Genomic DNA, 27,965 nt, shown 5'->3' on the forward strand with positions numbered 1-27,965 from the left:
TCATTCCTAACTATATAGTTTCCTAACCTATGTTTTGGTTTCTACATTTGGCAAACAAATCTCATCATGTGCCTAATACAATTTGTTGAAAAGATTAGAAATAGGATAAAATGACCTATAGAGTTGTCTTGTACACTGTTGAAAGGATTATAGACAGCGTAAAATCACCAGTACTTGGTACTCATTAAGCAGAAGTTATAATTATTTTCCCGTGTTAATAATTTACATAGATGTATTTTAAAGAAAGGAAGGCGGGAGAGAGAGAGAGACATCTGTGGGCAGTCTCCCATACACAGTCCTACCAGGGATCAAACCAACTACCTTTTGGTGCATGGGATGATGCTCCAACCAACTGGGACTAATGGGCTAGGGCCATAATTTGTATTTTTTTAAAAAGTAACATGTATTTCTATATGCAAATACCTGGGCATGACAAAAGAAGACAATGAATTAGTCTACATACACCTATATACAGAATCATCTTGAACTTATAACTTCCCCTGAATGTGACTTTGGACAAAGGTTCGAGAAAAATCTTCCCAGTGACAAGGAAATGTGAATATGAATATATATGGCAAGATTCAGTCAATTAAGACCCTGAATCAACTAATCTTTAATCTCATAAAATTCCTCCTTGATAATACCATAAAATAAAGTCTCCAATATCTCAGGTTCAAAGTATCAACTCATTGACAGATAAGATTTCTTTTTAATGCTGAACAAATAATGTTACTTGAAAGGCTGCTACGTAAAGTCTAACCTTTCATCCTTTATCCTTAGCTGGGAAGCGAGTGAGTTTTGTCAGAGTTCAGATTCAATGTGTTCCAGAGAACACAGCAATTCATATATTACAAATGCAAGTGCCTTAGAACAGGCATCCAATACTGAATGCAATGATTTAATATACTGAATACTGAAAATACAAAGGGCACACTTTTAACAGTAATATATTTTCAGACCTCCAATTTGGCATATTTACTGTTCCCTTGAAACTATAATCCTTTGAAGGTTTAGTTAATAATGCTATTAACTACATGCAACAGGTTAGTTTTTAAACAGGCCTAAGGGTAGTAAAACTCACTATATCCCTTTGCATAACTGTATTGCCTAAACAGAAGCACAGTTTTCATGTTATTTAATTATAACACTAACTGTAGTACTTCAAAATAAATTGCAGAGGTGCTAGGTGAGAAAATATATTTCTTCCCTTTAAATACTTTAAGGATTGCTTATAACCTCCAGAGATCACTAGCTTACTGCTATTAGAAAAAAATAAATGCAGTGAGTTTCCTTATACCATTACCAAAAGATGACTTCAACATGAATCAGCAGAAATTGTTTCTTAAAGTAGGTCACTGCTATGGCAACCAGTGGGCGGTTTGGTATACACCCTGTCACAATGACCTACTTTCCAGCCTGTGCTAGAACAGCTTTATATAACTAGAATTTCTAGTTCTGTCTATAAAATAGTCTTTAAAAAAGGCAATGGTAGGATACAACATAACCCCTCTGCTGCTGAAAGTCAGTCATTATAAATTAACATGTATCATACCAGAATAAAGTCATTGGGTTCTGCACTTTAGTTTATAAAATATATATTATATGCTCAACAATGAAAACTACGCTTTAAATATCTAAACCAAAACAATTCACTGTTGACTCTAGAGAACTGATTTAAAGAATATAAATTAAGGTCATTCAAACTCCATGTAAAATATCCTCTCTTATCCTCTGCATGAAACAACAGAATTAAATTTTTAAAATTAAAGTTCTGGATATATTAACTAAAATAAATAAAAATGAAATGTCTCAGTTATTAACCAAAGTCTATGGTGTTTTATTGGAAAATTAAAAATTATAAATAGCAACATATTTCTCTATAAATTGCATAGTTTATATATGCTTTTTTTCTAATTTGCAACAAATTTTTAGTGCTTTTTATTTAATTAATCATTATTGAAATTGTCAGAATATTTGTGATATACATTTTCTATGGAGAATAGTTTAATGTTCAATAAAGATTAAATTTATATTTTAAAAACAAATTTTGTTTTTTGTAAGCAATAATGGTAATAAATCAGTAGACCTATACCATGACATAACAATGTCTCTTTTTATAACAAATATTTTGCAATGACCTCTTTTAAATTATGAAATAAAATTCACAGGTAATACAGTATATGTATATACACAATTTTAAAGCATTATATAATGCCCTAATATAATACATGGGAGAGGTCAATTAAAGGAAGGTCACTTATATTTTCAAAAGAAGTAACATGTGCCCTGCCATGTGGCGCAGCTGGTCAGAGCACTGTCCCATTCACCAAGAGGGTGCAGGTTCCAGCCTGTCGGGGAGCCACTGGTCGGTGTTTTTCTCTCACATCGATGCCTCTCTCTCCCTTCCTCTCTCTCTAAAATCAATAAAAACATACCCTTGGGGGAAAAGGGGAATATCTGTAATACTTTCAACAATAAAGATAAGTAAAACATTTTTAAAAAATAAATAAAAAATATCCTCAGGTGGATTTCAGAAAAGTAACATGTACTTCTATATGTAAATACCTGGGCATGGGACAAGAAGACAATGAATTAGCTGTATGTCTACACATACACACAGAATTATTTTTAAATCCAACAGCTACAAAAACAGACTGATATAGTTAGATTATTGGCAACTCAAACACCATGAGTGGTATTGCCTTTGGTGATGTGATTTTCTATAATGTTGAGCAAGACTTGGTAAAGTTCTGGACAAAACAAAGTAGAATCTTTCCTTGATTTACATAGGTGGTAAATATATTTCAGGAAAACTCAGTATATATTAAAATTATGTAAAAATCCTAGTTTTTACACATAAAAATGGATTTAAGCTCTAGATCAGAAAAATATGAATAAGTTTTTCTTTTATGTGAAACATCTGGTAGAATATTCAAAGAGATGTGGGGCTCAGGACAACTATTTAAGAAAGTATCCTGAGCACTGCAAGAAGTTTTTCATTCTTAGTTTCTCCTCACTAATACCACTAGCTCCCCTCAGTCACTGTGATGAACAAAGATGTCCCCACAAATCCCTAAAACACCTTCTAAGAAGTGATACTGTTCATTACTCACATCATTTCATTTATTTGAGGGATACAAGATAAACAATATGAGATGATATTCCAATACTCAAGGACCTTAAAATCTAGAAAAGAAACTTGAAAATGTACAGGATGTATATGAATATAACAGAACCTGTTGTGGCAGGATGCAACATATATTGTAAGAAACATATGGATACCACTAATATGCTTTGAAAAATCAGGAAGAAGAAATCACTTCTGAATTTATTTCTTTTTTGAAATGGGGAAAAATTTAGGCAAAAATTTCAAGGATGTGGTGATGTTAGAGAGAGACCTTGCAGTATTAACATGATTTTAATAGCTGGAGATAGGGAGGGAGAATGATTGGCCACTTGATTATAAATTCCTTTAAGACTGACTGGGACTAGGCCTTGATCACCACTTGCCAGTGCATAGACAATGCTTGACATGTAAAAGTTAAAAAAATATTTCTCTAACAACAAACCAAATAAATAAATTAATAAAGGCAGATGAAAGGGACTTAAGACTTGATTCAATGGTCAATATAGAAAAAGGAAATTTTCTGAATGTCTATTGTACTAGATGTTTTATGTATAGTATACGACCAACAACTTTGTAAGGTATTTCATTTTTAAAATGATAAATATGAAATTAATCAAGGACATTTTCCAAAGTAACTCAGCTAAACAATGAAGTAAAATTTTTAATTTGGATGTGTCTGACTCCAAACCCATGGTTTTTGCACTATACGATGCTACAATTCCTACCCGATAGGATATATAACAACATAAAATGTTTTAAGAAAATTAGTCTGATAGCTTTAAGGACATAAAGGTGACTAGAATACAATTTCTGCCTTCCAGATAGAAGACAAGCATGTGTGTCAATTAAGACAGAATATGTTAGGCTACATTGAGGTAACAAACAATCCCAAAAGCTCAGTGTCTTAAAATAACTAAAGTTTATTTCTCACTCACGCTATATATCTATTGAAGATCAGCCAAGGCATTTTTTGCTCACATTTAATTGCTTAAAGCAAGTCAAACGGGCAAACCAGAGTTCAAGGCAAAAGGCATAAACTTCCTGCAGGAAGTGACACTGAATAATGGTGAACAGTAATAATATCTACCATAATATCTAAACCAACACTGATATATATGTACCATATGGTGAATTTCTTAATGAAGGGGGTATCATGGCAGCACAGACAAAATCTAACTGTGTGTGGGGGGGCAGAAGAAAGGAAATGGGGTAAATGTGAGGACAAAAACCATTTAAACAGAGTTTTGAATCAATATGTATTGTTCAAGAGGATAAAGGAGAAAAGGACAATCAAAGCAGAGAAAACAGTGTCCTTAAGTCAGGGAATTCATAAGAACTGTTTGTGGGAGTGGGTGGCGAGAGAGTACTGGAAGAATGACTATAAGTATCATACTAACACTAAGATGTAAATTTTCCCCAACCCAAGTATTAATATTTCAAAATATAGTCAAAATCAATGTCAAAAAATACCTACCAACTTCCATTGCTGATAGTACATTGGATTAAAATACCCTAATACAAATAATTAATAACAAACAACAAGAAAAGGAAACTTTTAAACATAATTCACTGGGCTGCCCCAAAAGTAAGGAGTCATAACAGGTTAACCAGTGCTAAAGTCAGCTTTGCCTTGAGGATTTCTACAGAGCCCTGGAAACCTTGAATTTAATCAGGTTGAGGAGGATAGGAGACAAAGCCCAAGGCCCATCCAAAGGGAGGAAGCTAATAACAGATCCTAAATATAAAACCTCGGCTTCAAAAAGCTCTACCCATAATTCAAGTGTAATTTAGAAATAAATCTTAAGTGACAGAATAGGACAGCAAGGAAACTTGCCTATTACTACTCAGTTTGTGCTGAAAGAAAATAAATCTTCCATTCCTCAATGGAAAGGGCAAAAATAGTAACTTTACAATGGAGCAACCTGGCAAATGCTCCCTTAACCACATGATCAGAGTAAACATCACCTATGTAAGTCAATAATGTCAATATCATGTACATTCTTACACATGAAGAGAACATTTACCTCTGTGGTATTTTCCACAAAACCCATGACGCCAAACTAATCATGAGAAAAACATCAGACAAACCTAACTTGAGGGCCATTCTAAAAATACATGACCTGTATTCAAAATCATAAACATCATAAAAAACAAGGAAAGCCTGAGAAACTGTCAAAGACAGAGAGGAGACTCAGGAGACATATGACTAAATGCAATGTGGTATCATGGATGGGATTCTAGAACAGAAAAAGAGCATTTAATGGAAATATGAATGAAGTCTGGAATTCAGTTAGTGCTACGGTTTCTTAGTTTTTACTCAAGTACAGTGGTAATGTAAGATGTTAATATTAGGGGAAACTAGGTACAGAGGACATAGGAACTCTCTGTACATTTTCTTTGTACATTTTCTATAAATCCATTATCTATTTATTTAAAAATTCTCCCCCCCCCAATGCATAATCTCAATGCAAATTCATACAATTTAAGTGGCCCCAAGCACCTCAAGCTTATCATTGCATTTTAAGTGGTCCCAGGTTGGTTGTGATCTAAAATAACTGTTAAATCTCTGGATGCTTGACTTCAACTTATCCCTCAATATCTACAAAAAAAATTCCACCCAAAATCAACCAATCAATCAATCAATCATACAATACACAAGGAAACAAGAACTTAAATCTGAGTTGCAGAATGAGAGGCCTGAAAACGATTGATACTTTTTCAGAACTGCTGACAGATGCGAATTCAAGAAGCTCATAAAATATTTCACAGCAGCAGCAGCTCATGAATTCAAGCAGGGTTAGAAAGAGGAGGACAGAGCGCAGGGGACAGGGGACAGGGGCAGGGGATGGGACGAAGGGTGAGGGAAATAAAGCTAGAAATAAGAACAGATAGAAATGGGAAGAGATACAGAGAGGAGGACAGAGACAGAGAGAGGACCCACACATATAGACACATCATATTGAAAAGACTCAAAACCAACGATAAAATATATAAAGCAGCACGAGAATATTATACTAAATGGAGATTATAATATAATAAATGGAGAATACTTATTCAAGTATACATAGAATATTTATGAAAATTGACTCTCTACTAGGTCATACCACTGTATTCAACAAATTAAAAGAAACTAGTATCATTCATATATTTTGAAGTTAAAAAACATTTTTCTAAACAGTTTATGGGACAAAGAAGATAATAATGGATTTTAGAAAACATCTGGAATTGAATGATAATGAAGAAAATGTATCTAAAATGTGCAGAATGCAAAACAAAAAAAGCGGTATTAGAAGAAAATGTATAGGCTTAAGTGGTTATATGAGAAAAGAAGACATGGAATTGAGTTAGGAAAAGAGCAGAATCAGAAAAATAAAAAGAAGGAAATGATAGAGCAGGAATTACTGAAAACAGAACACAAATACATAACAGAAACAAAGTCAAAATTTTTATTTGAAAAGACAATAATATAAACCTCTGACAAGATAAATTAAAGGAAAAGTGGGAGGAGAAAAAATAAGCAATATTAAGAATAAAAAGGGAATATAATCTCAAATACTGCCAGGATTAAACAGAAAATAAGACAGTGCGAACAATTTTACGCAAATAAATTTGAAAACTTAGATGAAATGCATAAATTCCTTACCAAAACTGACTCAAGAAGAAATTTAAAACTTACCAAAACTGACTCGAGAGCAAAAAAAGAACATAATGGTCCTATAGCCATTAAAGAAACAATCAGTGGTTAAAAATATTACAAGGAAAACATAATAGTCAGCTTTAAGATGAATTCTATCAAACATGCAAAGAATAAACAATTCTAATTTTATAGAGTATTCTAATCTTATGCAGAGGATAGATAAAAAAGTAACACGCCTCTATTCATTCTATAAGGTTAGATTTGACATCAAAATTAGACAAGGACAAGCACAAAAGGAAAACTGCATGCTAATCTCACTCACAATAATATCATTTTAGCAAACCAAATCCAGCAATATATAAAAAATATACATCGTGATCAAATTGGGCTTACCCTCAGGAAGTTGATTAATTTAATGCATTTCACTTCATTCATAGAATAAAGGGAAAAAGTCATGACCAACTGAACAGATGCAAAACAAGTAGCCACTAAAATTCAATTTTCATTGAGCCTCAACAAACCAGGACTAGGAGATAACTTCCTTAATGTTAAAACAAGCATCCACAAAAATACTTAATAGAAAATATCATATTTAATGGTAAAATGTTGAAACTATTTCTTTTAGAATTGGGACGAAGACAAGGATGCCTGCTATCCACCACTTCTATTCAACCTAGTACTAGCAGGCCAATGGAGTAATAGAAGAACAGAAATAAAAGGTATAACACTGGGTAAGGAAGAAACAAAAACATGATTATTTATAGGTAACATGAGTACTGATACTATCAATATATTAAAAAAAGAAATACAGAAAAGTTATTAAAGTTAATAATAGGATTCAAAAGGGTTAAAATCATTTAATTTCTGGAATCAATTTACACTAATACAATTTATGTAACTTATGCCTCTCTGATCTAAAAAGGTCACACAAAGCTATTTATAATCTAGATCTCTTATTATTACCTGTTTAATTTTAGAAACCACTGCATTGTGGCTCTACCAGGTTAGGCCAAAATCAAGTATAAGATGTATTTCCAGGCTTTAAAGGATTTACATACAACTAAATAAAATCTGTGCAACATGTGGTCAAAAGCATGCTGTCCCAGATCTATGTATAATGCTTTTCTGTAGTCTAATAGTCCTATTTGAAAATTTTCTCCTTTAGAAAAAGACTAGTTATATGTCAATTATATCTCAATAAAGCTGAAAACATAATTTAATAAAATTTCAATTTTTGTCTGTTAAAAAAAAGTAATGCTGAAAAATTCTTCTTTTTCTTTTTTAAATCTATGATCTAGCACGTGTCACACAGGTCTGTCTGAAGTTTGGCCAAAGGTCAGAATCTTTCCCATATTGACATTGCTGCAAAAAGTGTTAGTAACATAATGCAATCTAACCATCCATCTATCCACCCAAACTTTATTGAGATCCTACTGACATTGTTGTGGTCCTCAGGGTAAATGTGAGAACAAAATTAAGTGCCTGGAGTCATGAAGTTTGCATATTTGGGGATGACAATATTGATTACGAAAACGACTACGATGACAACCATAATGACAAAAGCTGCAAATGTTTAGAAAGTGTGTATTATACACTGCTCTAAGTACTTTACATGCATAAACACAACAACCTTTTAATATAGGTATTTCCCTCATTTACAAATGATGAAATTGAGGCATAAAAAGGTTAAGTAATTTTCCCTCAGGAAAATTTTGACTCAGGAAGAAAAAAGTAGCAAAGTCAAGATTTTTTTTATTAATCCTTGCGAGAGGATTGCTTTTCAGAAAGAGTGGAAGGGAGAGAGGCGGGGGGGGGGAGGGAGGAGAGAGACAGACAGACAGACAGACACACACACACAAAATAGATTGGTTACCTCCAGCACCTACTCCGACCAGAGCCAGGGATTGAGGTGCAACGGAGGTAAGTGCCAAGAAATGAACCTGGGACCCTTTAGTCCATGGCAGACATTCTAACCACTGAACAAAACCAACTAGAGCACAAAGCCAAGATTTTAAACCCATTCAATCTGGCCGGCTCCAGGTGCTAAGGTCCTGAACCACTACACTGTATTCTGGTTATGATAATTTCTACAGAGAAAACTAAAATAGGGTAGATGGAGGAGAGGATAATTTTATAGAGTAGTCATAGAAGGATTTTTTTGATACCCTACTGCCTATTCAATATCTCCTTTTAAAAGTCCCTTCAAGCCTTCTCTTCCCATGTCTCCCAATCTTAGTTAATAACGATTCCATAATTCAAGTTACTCAGGCCAAAGTGTCACCTGATTGGTCAGAATAGGATACGCTTATGTTGGGTAAAAAATAACCCCCAAATAAGTGGCTTGACAAAACAAAAGTTTTATCTTGCTCATGCTGAGTTCACTAGAGCTCTAGGTATTTCTTCTCCAAGCGGTGACTTTACCATTCCAGATGCTTTGATCTTGTGGTCTAATTTGAAAATGGTCCTTCACAGCAATGGAAAAACCGGAGAAGCGTACAGGGGCCTTACACTGCCTCAGCCAAGCACTTCCTTACACAATTCATTGGCCATAACTGGTTATGCTTCTCTCTCCCATGTCATTGCTCTTTATCCCATTTATCTGTCCTCCCTCCCTCCCCTGCTTCCATCAGTCATTCCATCCATCTCTCCTTCTAGAAATACATCCATCTATTCTTTGCTTCTATTCAAACTTCATCCCATCCTTCTTCCTTTCTCCTTCTTTCTCTCCAGCCTTCTTCGTAGCCTCTGTCTAGCATTCCTTCTGTTCATTCAAAGTGAAGGTCGTTCCTTCCATCAGTCCTTTTCCTTTATCTAGTCTTAGGAATACTATCTACACGCTGATGATTCCCAGTATAATATTTTCAGCCTACACTTCTACTTTGGACTCCAGATTTAGTAATCCTACTTCCTTTGCTATATTACCTCTTAAATTTCTACCAAGATTCTAAGTGTTTCTATCATTTTCACCATGACCACTCTTATCCATGCCATCATCTCTTCAAGATAAGTATAGTAGCCTCCTAAGTGGCCTTTCTATTTTTCTGTCCTTTGCCTGATACCCATTTTCTACCCAATCCAAATGATTATTTTAAAAGCTAATTCACATCATGTTCTAACCTATACTCAAAAAGAAAAGAGAATATGAAACAGAAAAACAAAGACAAATGAGACAGAGAAGCAAGAATGGACAAAGAGAGATGGAATGGAGGGTAGGCTGAGAAGAGGGTCAAAAAAAGGGAGTGCAGGAGACAGGAAGGAACAGTCAAACTGAAAATTAAGAATCCTAACTCTTGCCCGGCCGGGCCTGGCTCAGCGGTTGAGTGTGGGCCTAGGATCCAGGCAATCAGGGTTCGATTCCCGGTCAGGGCACATGCCCGGGTTGCGGGCTCGATCAATGACTCTCTCATCATTGATGTTTCTTTCTCTCTCTCTCCCTCTCCTGTCCTCTCTCTGAAATCAATAAAAATATATTTTTTAAAAAAAAAAGAATCCTAACTCTGATGCAGTTTTCAGCAACAAAAAAGGGTCGATTTGATTTAATTACTAATATAGTAAGTTATGAACCAGTCATGGGCCTCAAACACATTCCATATACACTTGACTTCATAGTTGAAAATAAGAAATGTCTTTATGGATGCTATATAACAGAATTGTTCTATGCTTAGAGAGAGAAATATAAGAAGTGAAACTAAATGAACCCGAAGTATTATCCCACCATTTATCATTTGGCAGAGATTCATTTAGATTCACAATAACTTTTAATCTCTTCAGAGATACTTGATAGTTAATTATTAGTAATCTAATAAAATGCAGAACCACATATTCTGAGGTATATCTTTTACTTATACAACCAACATTTGGGCATCTACATAGGACACACAAAAAAAAGAATCTAGAATTCTAGTCCTCAAGAACCTCAAAGTTTAATGAGAACAGATGTGTAAATTTATTATTATAGTAATTAATACATTGTATTATTGAAGTCCCTATTGTTAAAGGACATATAAAAGCAAGGCAATTATGCTGAGGAAGATCTCTAAAGTTTTACAAAGATATGACTAATCTGGGTCTTTTAGTATCTATTACAGCACTTAGCGCTAGCAGTTTAAATTAGTCTTTACTTGAAGTATCTTTTAACTTCTGAGGTTAAGCTATGTAATTTATACCTCCTTAATCCCCAAGTCACATAAACGTATTTGAAATCTAGGACTTTTGCTATTCCGTGTGTATTTTTAGAAACCATTGCATGTGACACTATAATGATAGGCCCAAAATCATGTTTAAAATCTACTCCTAGGCTTTAGAGTATTTAAATGGAACTAAATAAAATCTGTTCAACACATGTAGAAAAGCAAATGGCAGAGCTACACATATTGGTTTTCTGATATTCCTATCAGAAAATTCTCTTCTCCTAATAATGCTAATTTTACTCTAGATATAACTCAGGTTCTTCAGGGGTGTTCACAGTGGCAGGACTGTGAAGCAAAACAAGACATGACAAAACAAAACAGGAGTGCCAAGAAAAAAGTCTATGAGAGATGAAACAAGCGCCCAGATCTTGGTTTCTAAACATCCTTCTCCAATAAGGGTTCTACAAAGCAGTGGCTGATTCAGGACTGAGCAAGGAAAGCATATAATGAGCTGGAGCATCGCATGACGCCACAAAGTAAGGAAAGGCTCCAGAGAAATAAGATGGGTGTATGTCAAAATACAGATGGGTGCCAGAGCTGGAATAATTTAAAGAACAAAATAAACAGTAACAGCAATAGATTACAACCCAAAGAATAAAACAAATACTCATGAGACCGTATTTTTATAACTAAATTATTGAATAATTAAATGGAAAAGGAACAACTCTTCATTACAGAAGAACTCAGACTAATAAATATAGAAGGAATGAAAACATGATTAGAATAGCACACAATAATTGCCTTAGGCAAGATCCACTAATGAATACTAAAATTAATGGAGAGAAAGGGAATATTTATATAGCAGCAAAGTATCCCAAAATATTTATTAATTACAAAGGAAAAATAGTAATTTTACAGTGGAGAAACCTGGCTGGCAGACACTATCTTAACCACATAATCAAGGTTAATATCACAAGTAATAATACATACTGATACCATGTCCCCCTGATAGAAGGCCGTGTGTGTGTGTGTGTGTGTGTGTGTGTATATGTGTGTGTGTGTGTATATATGTATATATATACACATACACATATATATATTTACATATATGTATATCAATTAAGACAATATGTTAATCATATTGTTCCAATCTTTTATAACTACTGATTTTTGGTCTGCTAGTTCTATTAGTTACTGAAAGAAACGTATTAATATTAATGTATTAATATTTCCCTCTGTGATTATGAATCTGTCTATTTCTCCTTTTAGTTTTATCGGTTTGGGCTTTCTACATTTTGAGGCTATGTTTTATACATGCCAATTTAGAATTGTTATATCTTCCAGGAAGATTGTTCATTTTAATAACTGTGAAACATCCCTCTTTATCTCTAATAACAGTTTTTTGCTTTAAATTCTACTTTATCTAATATTAGAAAAGCCATGCCACCAGCTTTCTTTCTACTAGTGTTTGCATGATATAACTTTTTCCATACTATTAACTTCAGCCCATCTTAAACACCATATTTAAAATGTATTTCTTATAAGCAGCATATTTTAGGCCGTACCACATGAAACTGCTAATAGTAGTGTTTTTGATCTACAAAAACAGAAATTTCATATAGCTCAATCTAATAGTTGGGTATATTTTTAAATTCAATCTTTGTTAACTGGAGAATATGATCCACTTATAATTTATAGAATTAGTGAGATACATAGCTTTAAATTTACCATCTTAATATTTGTGCCACTTGTTCTGTCTCCTTTCTTGCCTTCTTTTAAATTTTTTTATTATACCATTTTCCTCAATTCTTAAGATTGTTAGTTATAACTTAACTGTTCTTTTAGAGATTACCTAGAAATCAAAACATACATCCCTAACTTCTTAAAGTCCAATATAAATGAGTATTTTTATTGCTTCTTCAACAATGCAAAACCCATAGAATACATTGACTCCCTTTAACATATATGTGTATACAACATATGTATAAAATATATTAATTCTCTGAATAGTTAGTATTCACTCAGATACATTTCTACTGCTCTTTATATCTTTCTGTATCCCTGAATTTCTATCTAGAATAATTTCTTTTGCCTGACAAAATCCCTTTAGAATATCCTTCCTATTTGATCTGCTACTCCTGGATGATTTTTCTCTCCTTCTGGAATTTCGATAAAAATATTCTAGACTTCTTTGCCATGTCCCTTATCTCTCTCACACTCTTTTCTGTATTTTCTATCCTAATCTCTCTCTGTGCTTCACAGTCTAGTTATTTTCTTCTGAACTATCTTCCAATTCATTAATTCCTTCCTCAGCTACATCTCATCTTCTTTTAAACCAGTTCATTGACTTGTCAATTTCAGCTATTGTATTCTTCATTTCTAATATTCTCATTTGATTATTTTCATAGTTCTCTGCCAAACTTCTCTCTTATCCAGTTTCTTGAAAATATTAATCACACTTGTTTTAAAGTCCATGATAGATAACTCTAATATCTGGATCTCTTACAGGTCTGCTTCTAATTGTTTTCTTTCCTATTGGTTTCAGTAATTTCTTGCCTTTTAGTATGCCTCATTTTTTTTTGACTGTGTGCCACATATTATGCATAAAAAAACACCTATATCCTCCTTTAGAAAAGTATTAACTTTTGCTTGTGGCAACTTTCTAAAATATAGCTGATGCCATTAATCAAACAGTGATTGAGCTGATTTAATGCAGAACTTCAGTGCTTGAACAGGCTGTTTTATTCAAACCCTACTTCTAGGATATTGCCCTTTAAGGGTACCAACCCAAAGTTGAGAGTATTTCCAGGGTTCTCCTTCCTTGCCAGGCTCTAAACTCTAGTTTTTTCCTTCCAGCCCCATGAGACTGCTGAAAATTATGCTTAGCTTCTTAGTGACCATTTTAATTTTCAGAACTGACTTCTGCATTAAAAAGCAGCATCAAATGCCAGGTTTAATTCCCTTGATTTTCTGTTTCTTTTAGATATTGGCCCCATCAATTTTTACTGTTTTTGGACCTCTCTGATGACTTGAAAGCAATTTTTCACAAATATCTTTTCAGCTTCTCCAGATATTTTTAGCAGTTAAATTAGTCTAAGACAAGCTAATCAGCCTTTTCCAGAAGAAGAAATATTCAGAAGTTCAGTTTTATATATATTTAGTTTGAGGTGTCTATTTGATATCCAAGTGAACTTGTTAATTATCAAGTGATGTATGTAATTCTGGCATTCAGGAAAGATGTCTTGAAAGTTAAATACAAACTTGGGATTCATTGTATAAATGATATTAATAACTATAAGACTAGATATATGGATGGAAGGACAGATAAGCACTCAGGAAAGAAAAAGTGGTCTTTAGGTGGGGAGAGGGGGAGACACAAAGGGTGGAACAAAAGCAAGGAGAGAACATACTTTCTAAAAGAAAATAGTAAGAATGGCAAGAGAAGCTGAAAAAATGGGAGGATATAGGGGAAAGTATGAGGATGGTTAGGCAGAAAGATGGCAAGAGGAGGGAGGTTGAGAAGAAGGAAGGTAGGAAAGCAGATGGCACACACACACAAAGGGAGACAAAGAAAGGAAGACAGGATGGCAGAAAGGATAGAACTTTGTCAGACAGACTTTTGAAAGGAAGACATGGATGGAATACCCAGCCTTTGGAAGGGCGAGCTAATCAATCTTAGAAACGACAGATAGATGTCTGGATGTGAATTAGGAATGAAGGAGGGAGGAAGGATGAAAAAAGGAAAGGTGGAATGGAAAGACAGACAGATGCCTGGATGAGGAGGGCCAACAGTAGGTTAATATGATGGTTCTAAAGAAAAAGAGCAAAATGAAAGAATGCGGAAAATCCAATTAAGCCAGCCACTAATATGTCATTTTCCATGACTGGGAGAGAGAACATTGCTTAAATTTCAAACAAGAGGGTCTGACCCTGTCATGGACCACAAATGAATTCCAACTGCATGTGTTTGCACATCTAAAAATAAGAAATGTTTCTTGACCATACAAATGTTACATAATTATATGAAAAAAAATTCTGAGTGTAGGAAAAACAACAGAAGTATACTTAATGAACTAATTATGTGAACTACATAATCTTATTTAGGTAAAAAGTCACATTTAGGCCTGTATTAACTTCTACTATCTGAAGCACTTTCATTCATTCATTCTTTAAATTAACACTTGGGCATTTTCTTGAGATACAAAAATAAACACAGAATTCCCATCTTAATGCTTCTCAAATTTAATGAAAATAAGGTATAAAAATTATTATATTACTTATTAAACTGTATTATTAAAGTTCATGGCACTCAGACAACACAGAGGAATCAAATCTATCATGGAGGGCCATAAGATTTCACAAAGATGATGTTTGATATGTGTCTTTTACTATCACAGCATTTCACTTTTGATAACAGGGTAAGATGACCTTCAACAGAAATATCAGGTAATCTTCTAGAACTAAATTAGACTAATGTAAGTATATGTAACTTATGCCACTGTCATTTTAAAAATCACATAGAAGTATTTGTAATTTGGTTTCCTACTAATCTTTATTTTTAGACAGCACTGCATTGTGACCTCAAAAGGACAGGCAAAATCAGACAGGACATCTATTTGGGGGGTTTAGGGTACTTATGTGGAAGTAAATAAAATCTGTTAAACATTTATAAAAGGCAAATGTCTTGAGAGTGCTATATACAGGGTGAGGCAAAAATAGGTTTACAGTCATGAGTACACAGAGTTTATTCTTGTATTATTTATTAATTATTGTAGCATTTGTATTACAACTGTAAACCTACTTTTGCCCAGACTACATAATGGTTTTCTGTAGTCAGTCTAAAAGATATTTCTTTGCTGAAAATTATATTGATTTTTTTCTGACCTATGACCTAAATTACACACAATTATCTCAAGTTTGCCAGTTTTTTCCCACTAGTAATCAAATAACACTGACCAAAAAAGAGAAGCAAGGTTATAGAAGGTGAACCACCACATTATAACATAATTAGATTAGTTCAGGAAATCCTGTTTTGTTTCTGATTTTTTCATTAAACATATTTGTGGGTTGTATACATGTCATTGTGTATAACTGTAGTTAGTTCCTTTTTTAATGATATTCCACAATTTATTTATCCATTTTACTGTTAATGGACATATGGGCTGTTTCTAGTTTGGGGCTACTACAAATAATGCTGCTATGAATATAATGTGCACTCATTTACACATGTTTTTGAATTTCTATTGAGTACATATATACTTAGGAGGGAGACGGCTGGGTTATTGTTTATTTTTAATTAAACTTTTTCATTTTTTGAGATAATTTCGATCTTAAGTTGTAAAAATACTATGAAGAATTTGCACATAGCCTCTACCCAGCTTCCCCAAATGTTAACATCTTGTATAACTAACATAATTATCAATACCAGGAAATTTATACTGATACAATACTATCAACTAGTCCATAGGTTTTAATTAAAATTCCACTAGTTATCCCACTAATGTCCCTTTTCTGGTCCAGGATTCAACCTAGGATCAGATAGTCCTTTAGTTGTCATGTTCCTTTGCCCTTTTCCAATTTAAGATAGTTTGTCTTTCATGACTTTGACACTTTTTAAAAATTTTTTGAATTTATTGGGGCAACATTGGTTCAAAAAACCATACAAGTTTCAAGTGTACAACTCAAACACCATCTGCACACTGCACCATGCACCCATCGCCCAAGCAAAGTTTCTTTCCATCCCCATTTTCCCCCTTTGCCCACCTCCACCTAGCCCCCAACCCCCTTTCCCTCTGGCTATCACCACACTGTTGTCTGTGTCTATGTGTTATGTATATGTTTTTTGGTTAATCCCTTCACCTTCATTCATCCAGTTTCCCACCCCCCCTCCCACCCCCCAGCTGTCAGTCTGTTCCATGTATCCCCATGCCTTTGGTTCTATTTTGTTCGTCAGTTATTGATTTTAGAGGCAGAGGCACACTGATGTGGGAGAGAAACATCATTTGGTTGCCTCCTGGTATGCACCCCGACCAGGAATTGAGCTGTAACCTTTTGGTGTATGGGATGATGCTCCAACCAACTGAGCCACCCAGTCAGGGCAAATTACTCATGTTTTTGATTAAGAGATGCCAAAGTTTATGTATAAATTCAACATATTCATATGCATTTATATTTTCACTTTTTAAAACTATTACCAATAGTATATTTTTTAGGAGTGATATTGTAAGACACTTCATGTTGTTTGAATTATTTACAATTATCTTATTTTTCATCAGAATAAAATTTACATTTTAAACATTAAATAGCTTAGAAATAGACCTCAAAATATTAAAAATTTACTGTATGGTTAACATTTCAGTGGGGCTATTATTTGTATCATCTTTCAGTGGGAAAGGCCCTTTGAAGCTTATCATTAATGATATAAACCATAAAAATTTGGGTACAAAAAGTTTAATGTATATTTTTTTCAAAGATCAGACTGCCATTCCTTTTCTCCCATATATCCCTCTTTCAGTGTTCTCAGAATTTTCCTGTTTTTAATTATCACCTCGCAAAGGATTATTTCCAGTTACACATCTATCCCAACTTCCCTTCCTAGCTTCAGTCCTTGCTAACCAATTGTACCTGGATATCCTGCTGTTACCCTAACTTCAGTACACCTTAAAACAAGCTTATCATCCTAACCCCCAAACTAACCCCTTCTGACTTTCTGTCTCCCTCTCTGGGATCTTAAACATGGAATCATCACTGTCTCCTCCTTTTCTAAAATCTCCCATATATATAACCTATATAACCAAATCATATTTAGTATTTCCCTTTAATTCAATCTTCCTTTCTATTCCATTATATCACCCAAAATTATAACTCATTACAAAAAAGTCACACTAAACCCTGTAATAAAAAGGTATTTTAACCCCCAAATTAGTATGACCACCCATTATATGTTAATACCAATATAAAGATTGGCCATGTACATAGAAACATAGTACATAGAAACTACAGCACAGTAATTTAATATTAAGTCATCCTATTTTTATAGCCTTTTAATTCCTGCTGGTCCATATCACTTAAAACAGCAAACTAAAAAACACACACACAAAAAAAAACCACCACAAGCATCATTAAGATATTTAGTTTGTTGTTATTGTTGCTACTGAGGAGATAGAGCTGGGATTAAATAAAAATGGCAAAAATAACCAGTCAATAGAATCCCATTTATAAAATTGAGTTTTTCCTTCTTTCATCTCTAGGAAACCCTTATATCTAATTAATACAAATATGCAATCCAAACCAAATAAAACTATGTGAGAATCAATTTTAAAATGTCAAAATTTAAAAACCTATGTAGTTACATCTTTCATATTACTAATAATTATTGTTGCTACTACCATCACAGAAACTACACAATCCCTCTGTATCCTCTCTAAAACATACATAGGCGAGCCATACTGACTGATGTCCATGGTTAATTTTAGCTTGAGAACAGCAGGCTGTTGTTTTCTAGTACATCTGATTCCTGTTCCAATTAGTGAAAGTACTAGGTATGTCAAGAGTCAACTGTATTACTCAAACCTGTTTATGCCAGATGACCTTCTTATTGTAACCACATAAATTAATCAAATCTTACATACATTGATTAAATGAGTGTAAAAAGAAAGCTGTTTTATTGAAAACTAAATTAAATGCTTCAAAGGAGAAAACTAAATTGAATGCTTAATAAAAGGAGAATCACCAAAAAAAGTTTCTGATTAACTGTGGATAAGAAAATTATAATAGATGAGAAAAAAAAAATACTCAAGAAATTCTGTACTGAAGTTTACTTCCCAAGGGTGCTTAAGGTTTTAACCAACTTTAAAGAAAATGATAGCAGGTAACAGGCTCTTAATGAATGTTTTCTGAATGAATAAAATGAAAGGGGAGTGACTTATCCAAGGTCAGTCCTACTTAATAGGAAAGCAGGGATTCGAATTTAGATTTTGGGACAGCGAAATGTTCTACACTTACTTCAATTTGTCATTCAAAGAACTCCATATTGGGGGCCTCACCATATATATTTATTGATTTCAGAGAGAGGAAAGGAGATAGAGAGAGATAGAAACATCAATGATGAGAGAGTCATTGATCGCTGCCTTCTGCACGTCCCTGACTGGGGATCAAACCCGCAACCCGGGCATGTGCCCTGACCGGGAATCAAACCCCTATTGCCTGGATCCTAGGTCGATGCTCAACCACTGAGCCATGCCCGGCCAGGCACCATCTATATATTTTATTTTCTATCTGTCATCTTGTCTTGACTGTAAGTCTAGTAATTTTATTGTCCTGACTATAAGTCTGGTGATCTGCCCCAAATTAATTTTCCCTCAGCCTGCCCAGAGCCTGTGCATCCAAACTTATGTCTTACCTCTCCCTCTTCATCAATCTCTCAGTCATTGTCCTTCTCCCCCACACCGGCCACACACACACTTTCAGTAACATCCTACACAACCTGACTTCTGTCCTTACAACTACATTAAAACTACTCTGTTTACCAAAAGCCTTTGTAACAGTTAAACTACAATTTTCAAAATGAAAAAATTATGACTCTCATACAAATATGAAATGAATATATGGCAAAGATTTTATCTAACTCATTAATGAATGAAGAAACTTGTAAGATGTTAAAACTGGCCCATCTAAGAACGTGACTTAGAGATTTATAGTGCCCACTCTAAAAATTCATTTGCATGGCATAACAGGAATAATTTGTATGGGCAAGAAACATTTGTTCTGTTAATCAGTTTTCTACAACTTAATTTTTATCTCTTTTTACAGAGTTGTAAAACAGTCTAGTCCATCAAGCACAAAGGTACATATCCCTTAATCAGAAATAATATAATTTGTGTAGGGTCCTTCAGCTCCTGGAGAGTCCATTGCCCAGCATTCAAAATTCACAGTCATTTCTTCTGCCCATTTCCAAGTCTGACAATTTTTCCTGTCAAAACTCATCTATCTAACCTGCCTTTTTTAGTACAATGAAGGAAACTCTTTGCCACCTTTGGTTTCCATGACCCGACACTCTCTTGGCTCCTCTTCTACCTCTCTAATTCTCCTCACCTTTCCTCTCTAGTTCCTCATCTTAAAGACAGTATTCAGCAAGGTTTTGTTGGGTCTTATTCTATCCACTATCATCAGTCATGCTTCACCTATTAATCATATAGGAATTATTCCCATATCCACAGCTCTAATGTCTATAATCCCGAAACTTGAATTCCTATTGTCCATTTCTCATGTTGATTTTAGCAGTACCTCACATTCATCAATGACCTAAAATAAACATACTTGTTTCCTCAACTAAATATTCCAAAGCATGAGTCTTACATTCTACTCTCTCCCTCACACCCTCCTCTATGAAACTGCCTTGTCCAGTCACATAAACTGTCCGTTGCACCTATATAATCATTCTCTTGCATCTTCCCTTTCCATGTAGCCTTTTCCCTAATTCAAGCCTGTATTATCTTTCAGCTAAACTGTCAGTGAAGCCTCCACACTATTATACTGTCTCTTTCCTCTATCATTCACTCAGGTGCCAAAATTACATTTCCTCAAACAGGAACCAAAGTTGCTCTGACTTGGTCCCACTTTCTGATCTGAGTTATTATATAATAAATAGGCATCTGTTGTTTTAGGATATCCATCCACTTCCTACTCATTCTACTTTAGTTACTTCAGTCCAGTCAAGCTGATTCCACCCAGGAGGCACACAATTCCAGCTTAGACAATTGGAAGTGCACAATGATTGGTTCAGAAACTGACCCAAGCCCTGGTCTGTGTGGTTCAGTTGGTTAGAGTGTCACCCATGCACCAAAGGGTCTCAGGGTCGATTCCCAGTCAGGGCACATACTCAGGTTGGGGGTTCAATCCCTGGTTGGGGCATGTACAGGAGGCAACCATTTGATGTTTCTCTCTCACATCCATGCTTCTCTCTCTCTCTCGCCCTCTCTCTCTAGGATTAATGAAAAACATATTCTCAGGTGAGAATTAATAAAAAAAAGAAAATAAATTCCCCCAAACAGAGCCACTAAAATGCTACAGAGCTTTGCTGAGACTTCTGAGGCTGAGGCTTATGCTTTTTAACTGTTACTGTTATTGCTATATTTTACCACCAGAGGACAGCCTGTCAGAAAAGCCAATCCAGTATAAGTGAAGTTTGGAGACACAGAGAGAAATTTGGTCCTAGAGACTGTCTTTTGGCCCTAGCATCAAGCAATGTCTGAAGCCAGTTTCCCTTGGATTGTTCAGTTACATTTGCCAATCAACTCTCTCTCTCCATGAGCCTGTTTGAGTTAACCACCTAGAGTGCTAAACCAAAAGAGTACTAAGCAGCAACTCCTCTTTAACGCACCATGTGATTCAGTCACACCAGCCTCCTCACCAGTATAGGAATACTGTGCCTTCCCTCATGTTATTTCCTCAGTCTGGAATTTTCTTCCCTCTGTCTGGAATTCCCTTCCCTCTATTCTCTGTTTATTAAGATCTCATACTTCAAGGTTCAGCTCAAATGCCTCAGTGAAGCAATCCTCCAAGGCTGGAAAAAGAAGCAGACGACTGGATTACACAGGGATTTTAAATCATGCTCTATGGCGTTTTGAACTTTAACCTAAGGGTAGGTAAGGAAATGTCATTGAAGGATTGTAAAGAATAAAGGACATGATCATATTTGCAACTTTAAAAGATCACTCCATTTGCTGTGTAGAGAATAAATTAGAGAAGAGTAAGGGGGGGTTAATGATTTGTAAACTACTCAAGTAATCTAGGCAAAATGGATGGTGGTGTGGGCTAAAGTGGCAATGGAGATAGAAGAATGTATTTTTGTGATTATTTTATTTCTGAATAAGTCTCTCTCTATACTCTAAACTCCCTAAGGATAGAGAAATTATCTGCTGACTTCCATTTTACCACAGAAATTAGCAAAGTGATTAGTACACAGTAGACTCAAATATTTGTTGAATAAATTAACATATAATTAACAATCTGATCTTTAAATTGTTTGAGCAACTGGGCCAATGGTGGTACTATTTATAGAAAACACAGAAAGATTCAGTTTGGGCTTTTTTGTTTGTTTCTGAGAGAGGGGTAGGGGAAAAGATGAATTCTGTCTTGAACAAGATGAGTTTAAGGTAATATAATACATTCAGTAGGCAGGGAATCTATATATAGTGGATACATATTTGGGGATCAGGAGAGAGATATGGGATAAAGATACTGATTTGTGAATTCTGGGTATATAGATGGTAACTGAATTTACTAAGAGAGATGAGATTGCCTAGGAATGATATAAAATTAAGAAGGTGGAGATCATAGACCTCAGAGGCATTTAAGGGTTGAACAGAAAGAGAAGTCAAGAACACTAATAGCTCTGGCAAAAAAACACACACATAGAAGGATCCTCTAACCAAAGCAGAAGGAAAAAAAGGAAGGTGTGGTCAAATGTGTCAAACATAGTAGGAAGTAAAAGAATGAAAAGTTTAAAAGAACTCTTTGGATGAAAACAGTTTTGGTGGAATAGGTACTGGCTGGAATGACACTAGTCTGGAGTGAGTTAAGGGTGAGCAGAAGATAAAGAAATCAGCCTGTACTAGACATTTTGTTCATGAAATGTGGCTATAACGGAACTAAGAAACATAGTTGCTGGAAAGGAACATATCAAGGTTTTGCTCCTCTGTTGTGGTTTTTTTTAATAAAGCTTGAACTTAAGCATGTTTAAATGTTGATTGGAAGCAACCTAAAAAGAGAATAAAGAAAAGGTGAAATAATAAAGAATAAATTCCACAATGTATACATATATCACAACTTGTTGTACACCGTAAAGTGGTATACACAATTTGTATTTGTCACTTATACCTCAAAAAAATTGCCAAGCTAAGGAGTCTGCACATTATCCTGTGGTCAATAGAGATATAAAGTTGTTTAAATATAAAATTATTGACTTGTGGATGTCATTTCATTCAACAAATAATAACTGAGCTACTGTTTTATGAAAAGCACTGAATTCGGTGCTATGAGAACAGACTAAATAAAACTCTGTCCCTGACTTTTTATAACTTAGTCTTCAGTAGAAGAAAACAGTCTATCTCTATTCATTATTTATATCTTTACCTGTCTTTTAGAAAGGGCAATATTTAGTAGTTTTTTAATGGGACTACTCCTATTGTACTTACCAGTTTTATTTCATTCATTATTTGACAATGTGAGTTGCTGGGTGTACAAAGTTAAACAATATATAACCCCTCTCCTGCAGAAGCTTACAGTCTAGATTGCATAAATTTATAAACTGCTCTAGAAGAAACTTACTATAGATATTTAATTGATATTATTTACCTAGGGCTTCCAATTTAATAGCAAATGACAAACACTACTACCGCTCACATTTTAAGCATTTTACGTTTGTTAAGTAATTTAATTCTCCTAACAATCTTATGAAAAGAGAAATATTACTCTATTACTGTAAGATATTATTAATAAATTAAAATATATTACATTTACCATCTTTTTCCAGAATCAATGTTAATGACACTAATTCTGCTAATGAGTGCTTTATATACAGTTGCAGTATCATTCCCATCAACATGCAAACATGCTGTAATTTCTCCCATCTTAAAAAAAAATCCTCTCTTGACTTCACATCCCACTCTAGGAACCACACTTCTCTGATCCCCTTACAGCAAACTCCCTAAAAGAGCAGTCTATGTGCGCTGTCTCCCACCTTTCTCCTGTCAGCTTCTCTTCAGCCACTCCAAAAAGGCTTTTGCCTCTGCACTACTGAAACCACTAAGATTATGAATGGCCTCAAAATGCTAAATACAATTTTAAATTTTTCGTCTTCATCTCACCTGACCTACCAACAGCACCTGACATAAAACACTCTCTTTAAAATATTTTCTTTACTTAGCTTCTCAGGCACTATACGCTTCTGGGTTTTCTTATCTTACTAGATGTTCCTTCTCAATTATCTACACATTAGAGTACCCAAGGCTCAGTCTATGGACCTCCTCTCTCTTTTTTTATAATTTTATTTTTTAATTACAGTTGACATTTAATATTATTCTCCTCCCTTTTCTATCTCTACTTACTTTCTTAAAGTTCTTATATAGTTTTATGGCTTCGCTAGAATGTAGCTTCAACAGGGTAGGGATTTTTTTTAGCTATTTATTTATACTGAATGCCCTGCACCTAAAACAGTGCCTGGCATACATTAACTGCATGACAAATATATGTTCAATGAATGGGTGGATGAATAAATAGCTTTAAATATTATATATAAGCTGATGACTCTCCAATTTATACCTCCTGCCTGGATCTCTGCCCTGAGCTCCCAACTGCCTATCTGCTATCTGCACTTGGATGTGTAATAAACAACTCAAACTTAACCAAGTTCAAAAGAGAACTCCAAACACCATCCCAATGGCATCTCTGTCTAACTTCACTTTCTTAGCCTAGTTCCATCCTTCTAGTTCCTCAAGACAAATATTTTGAAAGCATTCCTCCAATTCAGTCTGTTCTCAGAACCACAGCCACAGGAATTTTTTCAAATTTAAGTCAGATCATGTCACTTCTCTGAGCATAATCCTGCAATTATTTCCACTTTTCTCTTTGGGTAAAAGTCCAAATCTTGACGACTGCCTATAAAGCTCTACTCAATATGGCCCCGTTACCTCTCTGACCTCTCATCTACTGCTTTTCCTCTCGCCTACTCTGCTTCAGTCATACTGGCTTCTTCTGCTTGTTTTTTCCGAAGGTTAAGGGCATTTCCACCTCAGGGCCTTTTTCCTGACGTTCCCACTGCCTGGAATGCTTCTCCCCTAGATGGCCACAATCTGTATTTGCTTCATCGCCTTGCTCACTTGCCACCTTCTGAGTTTTCCCCAATCACCGCATTTAAAACTGCACCTCTAATCCCAACGTCTTTATATTCTTTATCCCCTTCTCTGCTCTGTATTTCTCCACAACAGTTATCGCCACCAAATACTACATATCTTACTTTCTGAAGCACATGCTCAAAGAGGACATGCTTTATTAGCTGCCATTTCCCTGGTGTTTAAAGCAAAGCCTGGTAGACAGGTGATCAACGATCTGTTCGTCGAACACTGTCATTTCCACCAGAGGGCCTAACAAGCATCTAGGCTGGTATTTCAGGAAAAGATCACCAAGCTTCTCTAGGACTTCCTTCCTCCGGTACTCCGATCCCTAGAAGGATTATGCTTTACCTAGAAAGAAAAACTGCGCTTTGCCCAGTCGACCACAAGGGGGCGCTCGCGAGGAGGAGCTGAGCGAAGATGAACCAGATAAGGTTTAGTTCCCTTGCTTTCCCTTCGTTCGCCTCCAGGGGTGGAAGAAAACTGGGTTTGGAGGCGACAGTAACTGAATGAATAATTTTCTCCATACTATGAATTACCGGGACACGGTCGTAAACATTTAAAACCGCAGTCCTTTCGAACGCCACAAAGAGGCCAAGGAAATCAACCCACGGGCCACTGAGAAACGGGAGGGTGTTTTAACTCCGCCGCTAAGAATCCCCCAGGAACCCGGCGAAGAGTTCGCCTTAGGGCCGAGGCACGAAATTCACACAAGGAGGCCAGGGGGTTCCAGGCTGCCAGCACTCTCTGGCCAGAGAGCTGTTCAGTCCACTCTATTTCATACCCAAAGCTGCTACAATTCTTAGCACAGCACGGGCAAGGCGGTCCCAGGTTGAAGTTCTCCGGTTGGGCTGATGGTCGAGTCCTGACTCATGAGACCCCGAAATCCATTTCCCCCGGGGCTTTGACTCACCGCCACCTGTTGATGCCCACATTGGAGGAGCCCGCGAACCAGGGGTCGAGGATGTAGACGCAGCGGATGGTGTCGGCGCCCTGAATGCACTCCTTCAGGGCGGGGTTGTCGTGAAGCCGGAGCCCCTTTCGGAACCAGTGCACCGCGTTCACCCCCATCCCCGGGCCGCGGCGGGCGGAGGGTCACCGCCCAGTTCCTCCACCGAGAAATTCAAGGGAGGAGGGTCCGGCTCATAACCGACACCTCCGCTCCCAGGAGAATCGCCGCACCCCACGAGTGAGGACAGGGCGGCAGAGGGGGGAAAAGGGAAAAAGGAGTCCGACGAGCGGACCCGAGAGGGAGAGGGCGCTGGAGGCGCAGCTGGAAGCTGAATGGAGGTGGCCCAGTCGGCGGAGTCCGGGTGTGACGCCCTTTAGGAGCCGGCGCTCGCCGCAGCCGCTCGGATGACACGCATAACTTCGAGGGCCTCGGAGCCCCGGAGCGTGAGCAAGTTCCAGGAGCTCGAGCCGCCACGACGGCCGAGCCGGCACCCGCAGCCCCAGGAGGTTCGTCACGGAAACCTCGCCCCACCGAGGCGGCCCCTGAGGAAAAGCGGCCCGCCCGAGGCGAGCCACTGAGACGGAGGAGCAGGGATTCCGCCACCGTCGGCCACGCCGCCTCTCGGCCCAGGAGTGAGGACGGAGCTCGCAGGCGGTGGTCGAGGCCGCTGGATGGTTGCCGGCCGGTGACCGGTCCCGAGCCGGCCCGGGTGACTCCGCCGCCACCGCCGCGTCAGCTGCCTCGACCCCGCCCCCGGCTCCTCATTGGAAGGCGCGCGGCCCACGTGATCACCGGCACCTCACGTTTCTGAAGTGTGTTTACTACAGCGGCTCGGGCTGGGGAATAAGCTTGCGTTTCAGTCGCTTCTCGGGGGCGGCAGCCGTTCGATCTCAAAACCGTCGGTCCCCGCCCCGACGCTGGGCTCTCTAGCTTAGTCTCTTTTCTCGGCCGACTGGTCCCGGTTGCCTAGAAGCGCCCCGGAGGATCACAGGCCCCACGTGAGGGGAGGCTTAGCCCCGCCTCCGGTGGCCGTGAGCATCCTCCATTGGCTGAGGCTCGCTGAGGCCCGGATGAGCACGGGGATGCAGGGAGCTCGCGTGCGCGCGCGCTGCTCCAGAAGGCGCGCGTGCGCGTGCGCCGCGGTCCGGGGGAAGTGGGGCGGGGCCGGCCGGCTCGCCGGGGCGCTGCTCCCGTGGGGGTCCCAGCGAGGCCGGGAGACGGCTTTGTTGCTTCTCAGAGTGACCCGGGGGGCGGGGGGCGCTCGGCGGGCGGGCAAGATGGGGTGGACGGAAGAGAGCAGGCGGCTCCTCGTCGACTTTGAGGCCGGACCACGTGCTGCAGCCCTGCTTTGTGCGAAGAACCCTACGTTGGAGCGGGCGGCGCCATTCTTCTGGCCCTCGCGGGGGTCTAACCGTTGTACTTCCCCTGGGCAAGTGGGGAAATGGGCAGGGCGGGTGCCAAGCGTTCCTGGACTTCTTGTAATTCCTTAATACTAGCGATCCGTCAGTACGTAAGCCCTAATCTCTTACCTTTAGTGCGGCCTTTGCCCACCTTACCGGGGACAGTGAACTGCAGGCCGCGCCATTCCTTATCCATGCCAGGCCCTTGTGTTCATTCAACAATCGCTGGATTCAGCATTCAGCAGACACTGCGCAAAGTGCTGGAGATACAGGAGAGAGGAAAACAGGCGAAAATCCCAGCTTACAGTCTGTATCTCTTAACCTTTACTCTCTGGCTGTTTTTTTTTTCTCTCTATAAAGTGTTCTTCTTTGGGATCGGCTGCTCGCTACAACCTAGTATATTTCTACTCATTCCTTTAGACTCCAATGAAGTGCAACCTAATTTGTGAAAATATTCCTGCCCCCCCACCTTCAGCCCCCCCCCCTCCAGGCATGTCTCCGATACATCACTTATCACACTGTTGAGAAGACTGAATGAAAAATGCCTCCTTTAACACCAGCGCAAGTAGGTGCTCAAGAATTGTACTTACCACTATAATAATGTGTCTCTGATTCCCTCTAAAGTGTGACTTAAGGATCAGGGCTCCATCCAGTTCATTTTTCTGCATCAAGACCCACCCAGTACAGAACCTGATACATCAGCATCTAAATGTTTGTTGAATGCCAGAATTAATGAATGCTGTTTGTCAGGGTGTGTGGCAAGGTTAGGAGGAGGCAGGATATGGCAATTGTTACTGGTTTAATTGTGTTACTGTGTCTCTCTAAAT

At 37.3% G+C, this 27,965-nt stretch overlaps 1 protein-coding gene across 1 annotated transcript in view; it reads right to left on the bottom strand.

Moving 5' to 3' along the window:
- The window catches only part of CRY1 (cryptochrome circadian regulator 1), a 45,746-nt gene extending 18,985 nt beyond the window's left edge, over positions 1–26,761 (bottom strand). Inside the window, exon 1 of the mRNA XM_081130661.1 lies at positions 25,700–26,761. Coding sequence (XP_080986787.1) covers positions 25,700–25,857 — 158 coding nt within the window. The 5' untranslated portion in view covers positions 25,858–26,761. The remainder of the gene's footprint in view (positions 1–25,699) is intronic.
- Positions 26,762–27,965: the final 1,204 nt, after the last annotated feature.

The sequence above is a fragment of the Miniopterus schreibersii genome (assembly GCF_964146895.1).
Source record: "Miniopterus schreibersii genome assembly, chromosome: 2".
In the NCBI taxonomy this organism is placed as follows: domain Eukaryota; kingdom Metazoa; phylum Chordata; class Mammalia; order Chiroptera; family Miniopteridae; genus Miniopterus; species Miniopterus schreibersii.